Genomic DNA, 9,907 nt, shown 5'->3' on the forward strand with positions numbered 1-9,907 from the left:
ACGTCTTTCTGGGTCGATATCGCATTCAAAGTCTTGTATTTTATCGCCACATAAATATTCGTCTGTTGATTCTGTCATATTTCATGGAATATATATATATTCAACTGCTTTGCATTTCAAGTCACCGTCGACAAACACAGCTGCAGGTAGGATTGCATCCAGCTCACTCAATCAGAATGGAGTGATTGACAGTGTCGAAGGCCTTTTGTAGGTCCAGCATGACCATGCCGCAGTATTTGCCTGCGTCCACCTCTTGTTTGATGTGGTCGTTCAAATAGAGCAGGTGAATTGATGATGAACGAATGAAAATGGGGGACCCTGATGTAAACAAGACGAAAGTCTTTCTCTGGTCTGCATCCCCTTAACAATTGTATGTATTGAGCTGTACTGTACCCATTCTGCAATCTGTTAATAAACTTTTCAATCAATCAATGTGTCAGTGGAGTGGGATGTTCTGAAGCCAGATTGGAATTCGTAGATTAGATTTTTTTCCGCTAGGTACTTTTCGACCTGTTCGTAGACTATTTTTTCCATGACTTTCGAGATGGAGATAAGAATAGAAACAGGGCGGTAGTTGCAATGCAACATGACCGAATGATTGATTGAAAACTGTATTAACATATTGCAGAATGGGTACAGTACAGTACAGCTCAATACACACAATTGTTAAGGGGATGCAGACCAGAGAAAGGCTTTCGTCTTGTTTACATCAGGGTCCCCCATTTTCAATTCATCAGGACATATATGACATACATGACACACAGATAGACAGTACTGCTACATCTATACATTTATGACATACCAGATTTACCAGATTTGCAAATACAGTACCGTTTGTGATACAAAAATAGTCCAGAAAAGAGAGTATATACATTTGACGTAGAAACTGTACATTGGAGGAGGTTGGGTAGGTGGGGTGGGGGGGGGACTGTACATTGGAGGTGGTTGGGGGGGGGGGGGGGGTCACCCCTACATACGATAAAGACTTTTCCGGTCCTGTCTTTTTTGCTACAATGATGACAAAAGTGCTTGCTTTCAAAATAATGTTTATTTAAGAAACCGGGAAACACATTTGTGTGTATATGCAGGCTATATAATGCATTATTAACAGGTGTTTCAGGTCTAAATGGCTTAGTACTGTTGACATTACACTGCTTGTAGTAGTAAATCAAATAGCATTAATAATTACAGAAAATTATCACTAAAGTGCTATCTGTTGCAGCTGCACATGCAGCTGCACACTTTTCCATAAAAATAGCATTTGGATAAGTGTGACCATTTCTCAAAAACAGAAAATCATGTATTTTTTTTAAATACAGAAAAGGATCACTAAAGTGCTATCTGTTGCAGCTGCACTGCACTGTTCTCCATAAAAATAGCATATTTGGATAAGTTTGACCATTTCTCAAAAACAGAAAATCATGTATTCTTTTTAAATACAGAAAAGGATCACCAAGTTACCATTTCTCAAAAAATATAAATAAATACAGAAAATAAGCACTAGTTCACTCAGTGGAAATTTCTAGCTCAATGCGAGGTCTGCTGCTGCCGGCTAATAATACGGTCAATACGTGGGGAGATCTTTGACAAGGCAACACGCATGTCATCCTCAAGGCTCAACTTGGCCCTATATTTTGTTTTCAGAGCCGTCATGGATGAAAAGCCAGCTTCACACAGATATGTGGTGCTGAATGGTATCAACACCTTAACTGCTGCATCATGAGATACCCGACTTTCCAGTTGGTGTAGTCCACGACGCTGTTGTCGATCCAGTGCCACTCACCTGAAATAAGGAGAATCGGGATGAGATAATACTAATGCATGAAAAAACAGGTTTCAAGAGACTAAATTAAGTTTCGCATAGCGAAAGCTGGTAAGTAGCCACACACTATACCGAGCGACTGAACACTCGTTTCTCAAAGCCTTCCGTCACTTCTAGAATGGACTACAAGTGTTTTGTTGATTTACATCCACATCACTATTCATTCATCCTTATGCTGTTACTGCCGTCGGATTAGACTTTATTTGATTGGAAGATCCCTCTGGAAAGAGTCGGGATTTGATGCAGGATATCGGCGGTATTATGCTAATTATATTTGTATTTTAACTAACCAGGTCGCAAATTAACCGCAAACAATAAAAATATTTTAGTTTGATCGCCACCGCGGTTGACCGCAGGCACTCGCCCACTATGGATCAGCCCACGCAAAATTTGTGTGTGTGTGTGAGAGACAGAATGAGGGGGAGAGAGAGGGGGAAGAGAGAGAGGGAGAGAGAAAGGGAAGGAGAGAGAGGGAGAGAGAAGGAGAGAGAAAGGGAAGGAGATAGAGGGAGAGAGAAAGAGGAGAGAGAGACACAGTGGGGGAGAGATAGAATCTGACAAGACAGAGAAATACACTTATTTGTTTGAACTGTATTATCCCTCGCCTGTTACACTTTGTGCATGTGTGAGAGAGAGAGAGAGAGAGAGAGAGTGTGTGTGAGATGGAGAGAGTGTGAGAGAGATATGGAGAGTGTTCATTCAGAGAGTGTTTGAATGAAGTACATTTGCTGAAATACAGTTGTTCTTAATTTTCACAGTTGTTCTTCATTTTCTCACTTGCTATGTGAGAATGTTAGTTATTATGTTCTCAATTCCCCTTGCATTGTTTGAGAATTGTGTGGAAGAGTTTGCTAGTTCTAGTACCCCTTTCGTACAAGTTAACAATAAATAATGGTATTAGGAATAACCACTGGGTTAGTATATTAGGACAAGTGCATGACAGTAAGGTTAGTTAGGGTTAGATATATTTATTAATTGTATTTCAGATATTGGTTGAAGAAGTGTGTCTTTAGTCGACAGCAAAAGATTGGATGAGTTTCGGCTGTCCTAACTGTGGTGGGAAGTTCGTTCTACCATTATGGGGCAAGGACTGAGAATAGGCGGCTTCTCTTTGATGACCCTCCCGGAGCTTGGATAGGAGTAGGTCTGAGGCAGCTGGAAGATGCAGAGCGTATAGGGGTCTTGAGGGTGTGTAGTTAGAGACCATTGACCGGAGGTAGGCGGGAGCCGTTCCCTTTGCCACACGATATGCCTGGTCGAGGGCCTTGAAGCGGATTCGTGCGGCAATGGGGAGCCAGTGCAGCCAGGTCCCTAAGAAGTGGGGTGACATGGGCCGACTTCGGTAGGTTTGAGATCAGGCGGGAAACTGCGTTCTGAATGAGCATGTAACCAACAAGCATCTGTACGGGGGACTACCAAGGCTGAGCGACAAGGTGGCATCCAGGAGGATGAAACTTGCAGGTCACTGCCACCGACACCAGGTACTTCCGACTAGCAAGCTAGTGCTCTGGGAGCCAACACACGGGCGACGACCAAGAGGACGTCCCACGCTAACATATGTAGACATACTGAGGAAGGACGCAGGTGTGGAGAGCCCTACGCAACTGGTCGGATGTATGGAGGATCGGGATGATTGGAATCTCCACTGGCGAACCCGTCTGAGGACGGCCAAATTAATGAATGACTACTGGTTTATTGAAGGTTCCCAACCACAGCCAAAAGAAAATCAAGGAGGCAGCCTTTGCGAATGATGCACCAAAGCCATGGAACACCCTATGGACATTAGGCTAGATCACTAAATATTTTCAAAAGTAAGCTAAATACGTACCTCGTTCACCGTAGCCTTTTAATACACTCTGCTACTTATACTCATTACATGCACAGTGATTATTGTACTGTAAATTAGAGCGATTTTATTGCACTGCACTATTGCACTATTTTATGCTAATTGCATGCTAATATTATGCCTATGTCTATTTTATGTCCATTATGTCTACATTACTGCTGTGAAGGTGCTATGCAAATTAAGTTATTATTACTATTATTATTATTATTATTATTATTATTATTATTATTATTATTATTATTATTATTATTATTATATAGAGATATTCAGACCTGGTGACCTCTTGCAGAGAGAGTAGTGGCTGTTGCTGCATGCTGCCGTCTTCCACGTTCGGTCCACGTCCATGTAGACAGGGCTCTACGCTAACCTTTTTCATTAGGGGCACAGGTGCTCCTAAATGAAAAAATTTAGGAGCACACAAAGAAATTTAGGAGCACAGTGAATTTTTTTCTAGTAACTGAGTTTATTAACAAACTCACATTTTTTTAAACAAAAATAAATGTACATGTATAGTAGTACTCTGTATGTGCATGTTCAAATGGGAACGGAACTGTGCAATAGCACCAAAGTCACTGGCCCACACTGTGTGTGTGTGCTAAACAAACTCACAAGGATGGTCTCTCCTTTCTCAATATGTACAAATCTCTACACTGGATGACTGGATGTGCCGCCGCGAGACGTTGTGTTTTACTACCGAATCTCTTCAGGTGCGGGTTTCCCGACACAAAGGGCGTATTGCCTGCCTGTTTCTGCAATATTTACAAAACATGACATTGTTTTCCAACTCTAGCCATGGGAAAATGTTTAGCCAATTCACGTTAAATTTGTATGTCTTCCCTCCGGCTCCAGTGGGTGTAGCATCGTTAGCTACAGTGGGTACATTGGGTGTAGCTTCGTTAGCTACAGTGGGTACATTGGGTGTAGCTTCATTAGCTAGTTAGCTACAGTGGGTACATTGGGTGCTACAGTGGGGGTAGTAGTGGGTGTAGCCTCGCTAGCATGCTGGCTAGCGTCAGTATCTTGGTTAACTATCACCTCTGTAACATGAGCTGCCTCGCCTGACTTCTCATTCTCCGGTACCTTTCGCGCAAAATAAAAATGAATGGGCAATACATGGCTGTATTGTCTGACTCAGACACTGACGCTCATAGATATATCTATGCTGACGCTAAAAATTACTTTCAGTTTCCAGTCGCGTGACCACAGGAAACTCTACTGTGATTGGAACGTTTATGCGGCTGTGAACTGTGGGACTTGTAGTTTTTTAACGATTCTCGCAGCGGAGAAAAAAAAGGACGAATGAGGCTGTACTCTGCACTCGCCGGCCCCACTCGCACGCCGTGCGAGTACTTGATTTTGCAGGTTCGCACACACATATTTTTAGGGGCATATGCGAGCAATTTGCTCGCACTGTAGAGCCCTGACACAGGCGTCGTTCATTGTAGGCTCGTTTCTCCCCCATTTGGTGTAGCATGTCCTTCATGCTCTGTAAATAACTATGTACAGATACCGAGATGTCAAGTTTCAAGTTTCTTTAATAGTTGTCATACAGAAGTACAGAATACTTTTGTACAAAATGCTTCTTACTGTTGCGCTCCAGAGACTGTGCATGACACGATAGTATGAAATAAAAACATAGTAAAAATTAGAAAAAAAAAAAGAGGTCACAGTGTTCAGTTTAGACATATGTACAATGTTCGTAGACGTAGTTACCATACAATATACAATACTGTGCAGTGTACTAATATACAATACTATATAGTGCAAGGCATAAATGGACGAGGTGCAGTTTAGGTACAATTCACAGTAGGTGTACGAGTTGTAGTGCAAATCCTTTATCAATAAATATAAAGTGTAAGTGTGTTTGTGTGATCTAAAGTGTGGAGAGTGGGTGCTGCAGTGTGTTGTTTGTTTGAGTGAGTGTGTGTGTGCGTGTGGGTGTGTGTGCTGTGTGCATTTGATGGTTGTTGCATAGTGATTATTGTTCGTTTAGCGATTATTGTTCGTTTAGCAGCCTGATGGCCTGGGGATAGAAGCTCCTTCTGAGTCTTTCTGTGCTCGCCATAAGACTCCGGTATCGCTTGCCTGACGGCAGCAGTTCAAAGAGGCAGTTGTTCGGGTGGCTCGAGTCCTTAATAATTCTCTTAGCCTTCCCCTTGCACCGCTTGTTGTAAATGTTCTGGAGGGTGGGAAGCCCCCCTCTAATTGTGCGTTCGGCTGAACGTGTCACTCTTTGTAGTCTGCTACGGTCTTGTGCAGTGCTATTCCCAAACCAGGAGGTGATGTTGCCGGTCAGGATGCTCTCTATTGTACATGAGTAGAAGTTCCTAAGGATCTTCTGACTGACTTGGAACTTCCTTAGGCGCCTGAGGAAGTAGAGGCGTTGTCGTGCCTTCTTCACAACACTGTCAATGTGTGTGGTCCATGTCAAGTCCTCGGATATGTGGGCTCCGAGGTACTTGAAACTGTTCACTCTCTCAACTGGTGCCCCGTCGATGCTGAGGGGGCTGTAGTCCTTGACCCCCGACCTCCTGAAGTCCACAATCATCTCTTTTGTTTTGCTGACGTTCAGGGAGAGGCAGTTCTCCTGACACCACTGTGACAGGTTCTCTACCTCTTCCAGGTAGGCCCTTTCGTCGTTGGCAGAGATCAGGCCCACCACTACTGTGTCATCAGCAAATTTGATGATGGTGTTGTTGTTCCGCTGTGCTACGCAGTCATGTGTGTACAGGGAGTAGAGGAGGGGGCTCAGAACACAGCCCTGGGGGGCCCCTATGTTGAGCGTGATGGATGAGGAGGTGCAGTTGCCGGCTCTTACCACCTGGGGTCTGCCCGTCAGGAAGTCCAGGACCCACTGGCACAGGTCATAGTTCAAGCCCAGGTCCCTGAGCTTGGCTATGAGTTTGGAGGGGACTATGGTATTGAATGCTGAGCTGTAGTCGATGAACAGCATTCTCACATAGTTCCCCTTCCTCTTGTCCAGATGTGATGCTGCTGTGTGCAGCACATGGGCTATGGCGTCCTCCGTGGACCTGTTGGGGCGATATGTCACACCATGTTACCTGTACCTGTTTATTGCACTATGTTTTTTTTTTTATTGGATTCTATTATATGTTGTACCACTGTATTGCACATCGTTGCGGGCAAGACCACCCGCATTTCATTGTATACCTGTATGCCGTGACAATTAAAACTCTTGACTTGACTTGACTAGGAAAGAGGCCAGTTGTCCACCCACTTGAACCGGCCGCCAGTCTGAGAAAAGAGAAGTCACAAGAGAGAACAAGATCCTCTGTGAACAAACAACTGTCTGACCCAGTGTCCTTGACCCTTTCACTGTGACAATACAGAAGGTTAGCCCTTTACTATCACACAACCGACGGCGATGCTCCATCATTAGCTCCACGGATGCAGAGCTAATGATGGAGCATCGCCGTCGGTTGCGTGATAGTAAAGGGTTAACCTTCTGTCGTGTGGCAGTGAAAGGGTTAACACATTGGTTGCCAGCCGGATATGACAATTTATCGCTTGGATGCCACCACGTTAATCAATGGGAGGATGAGCACATTTGCGAATGCATAAACTATATCTTAAATTATGGCTATGTGTCTAATACACCCGTCGCTTATCAATGACTTGCTTGCAGTCAAAGATGTACAAAACGGATTGTTTTTTCATCAGTACATTTCCGTTTTATACCGTTTTGAATACGAGTATAGTTTCGGAGAGTTCTAGTAATTTCAGAGAAATTCCACGAAAATAGCCATTTACTGGAATACACAAAACACATTGTCATTTTCCGGCTGATTTATGAATAGTTTTCAAATAAACTATAGATTATCGAGAGTATTTGTGTTCTTATGCACGATACAAAAGCGGGCTGAAAAATAATTTATTCGTGCCACGCTCAGCGCCTAACGCCACACACAGAGATAATAATAATAATTTATGGATAATAACTTATGGATCTGCAGGGTAATGAAGGCTTGTATTATCGGGTTCAGGATATTGGCCAGATATGCGTCGTCTGCTTGGCACTGCCTCCTGGCCTCGTCCCACTTCATCTTCTGGGCCACCAGTTTGAAGGAGTCATTGCCCAGCTTGTAGAAAGTACTAGGTGACACGGTTGTGGCGGGGACCACTATCTGAGAATCTGACACAATATGAAACAGTAGTTGTCTTTCAGAAACAAAAGTATGACAGTGTGTGAATGTACCTTGAAATGGATTTAAAAAGCTAGATACATACACCCTTTCACTACCACACTACCAACGGGTTAACCCTTTCACTGCGACAATACAGAAAATATCACAACTTCATTGTACATGAGAATAATATAGTCCCCTTCGGATGTATATATATTTTATTATCTCGTTTTCTTACAAAGTACTGTATATCTTTATGTCATAAACTGCATCTTTAGTACTTGTGTGAATTTAGCCGTACTGTATTGTACCCATTCTGCAATCTGTTAATAACGTTTTCAATCAATCACATCATGGGGGGAAATTAGCTAAGGTTTGATTTGTTTATTTAAGATTGCAGAATAAATACAGTAAAAACAACTGCTAATTGGGGTTGCATAACAGAGAGATAGAAAGTCTTGTTTACATCAGGTCCCCATTTTCAATTCATCATGACATACAGATATACAGTACTGTTACATCCAGACATTTACTGTAGTTAGAGTATGGATAAATAGCTAACGTTAAATTAGGCTATCGATATACTAACGTTAGGTAACGTTAGCTAGCTAGCAAGCTATGAACAACCAGTACAGCTAACATGAAACCTACTCTACTTTCGTTAACGTTAGCTGACGTTATGAAAGCTATGATCTGTAATGTCAACTGGATAACGTTAGCTATTTATTCATCTATGCTAATATTGTCAGCTTATTTACTCACCCATTTTGATGTGTGTTTCTCCCGATCATTCAATACATTGTTGACGGTAGAACAATGTAGTTTGAGAAGCCGTGAGTCCGTGACCACTTCCGGTAAAACGATCGCAATTTATCCGGCAACTTATCTAATTTAACAGAAAATTAAAACATCTTTTCAAAATCTTTCTTCACATCTAGATTTGTAAATTCCACATAACCTTAGATGTTGTTCTTTAATGTGTCACAGCAGCACAAACATTCCCCACATTTAACATTCACAAACACTGCTTAACGTTAAACACTAAAACTACGATACCCAGAGCTCATCGCGCAAACCGGAAGCGAACATACGTCATCTCTCCTCGCCACGTCCTTTAACATTCCTCATCGGCAACTTATCTAATTTAAAAGAAAATTAAAACATCTTTTCAAAATCTTTCTTCACATCTAGATTTGTAAATTCCACATAACCTTAGATGTTGTTCTTTAATGTGTCACAGCAGCACAAACATTCCCCACATTTAACATTCACAAACACGGCATAACTTTAAACACTAAAACTACGATACCCAGAGCTCATCGCGCAAACCCGAAGCGAACACACGTCATCTCTCCTCGCCACGTCCTTTAACGATTCCTCATCGGCAACTTATCTAATTTAAAAGAAAATTAAAACATCTTTTCAAAATCTTTCTTCACATCTAGATTTGTAAATTCCACATAACCTTAGATGTTGTTCTTTAAACATTACGTAGGCCCCTTACCCGCTCGCGAATTGAACACCAATTACGTTAGGCTAAAACCAAAGATTTTCGTCCATCAGCCCGTACAACAGCGTAAATACGAAATTTCTCTCCGTTTTAAAGCAATCAACTTATATACGCCAACTCCCGCACACCTTAGCTAGTATCCCTCCGTTTTTAACAACAATCCGACGGTCGCAACATATTTTAAAACACATAATTTGTTGAGCTGGGGACTATAAACAGAACCGGGGTGCACGGAAAGCAATAGGGGGTATCTGCAGAGCCGCAGAGCCAGGCTGGACGGGTTGGAGGCGGTCTGGACAAGTATTAGTGGTCTGGACAAGTATTTGCACTACTGCGCACCATTTTCAACTTCACTTTCGTCTCGTTTACATAGGTACATAGACAGTAATGTTACATCTAGACATTTATGACATGTAATAATAGAGTAAACTTGTAAATAGACAGTAATGTTACATCTAGACATACCAGATCTAGTAATAATAGAGTAAACTTAACTTTCGTCTCAGTAACAATGTTCATAAAGTGTACATCTAGACATGATGTGTACATAGACAGTAATGTTACATCTCTAGACATACCAGATC

The 9,907-nt window shown here is 42.2% G+C and overlaps 1 protein-coding gene across 3 annotated transcripts; it reads right to left on the reverse strand.

Moving 5' to 3' along the window:
- Positions 1–1,279: 1,279 nt before the first annotated feature.
- Positions 1,280–9,319, reverse strand: LOC311248147 (macrophage mannose receptor 1-like). 3 transcript variants are annotated; one of them, XR_014620919.1, is made up of 5 exons: positions 8,576–9,319; positions 7,629–7,821; positions 6,840–6,923; positions 3,949–4,061; positions 1,280–1,783 (listed from the first exon to the last, which is right to left on the reverse strand). XR_014620919.1 is itself a non-coding variant. In XM_084339086.1 (4 exons), exons 1-4 carry the CDS (start codon positions 8,577–8,579, stop codon positions 1,780–1,782), a joined length of 285 nt encoding a protein of 94 aa, XP_084195212.1. In that variant the 5' UTR covers positions 8,580–9,319; the 3' UTR covers positions 1,280–1,779. The 3 variants fall into 3 exon arrangements, 1 of the variants encoding a protein (XP_084195212.1); XR_014620920.1 differs by having other exon boundaries at positions 3,941–4,061; XM_084339086.1 differs by lacking the exon at positions 3,949–4,061.
- Positions 9,320–9,907: the final 588 nt, after the last annotated feature.

Source organism: Notolepis coatsorum, assembly GCF_963971535.1.
Source record: "Notolepis coatsorum genome assembly, contig: SCAFFOLD_722, whole genome shotgun sequence".
NCBI classification, from domain to species: domain Eukaryota; kingdom Metazoa; phylum Chordata; class Actinopteri; order Aulopiformes; family Paralepididae; genus Notolepis; species Notolepis coatsorum.

What these genes read in the sequence shown, in the direction of transcription:
- LOC311248147 (XM_084339086.1), bottom strand. An exon ending in ATTACCCTGCAGATCCATAA is followed by an intron (nt 6,924 to 7,628) that starts GTTATTATCCAT and finishes CTCTTTTCTCAG; the next exon opens with ACTGGCGGCCGGTTCAAGTG.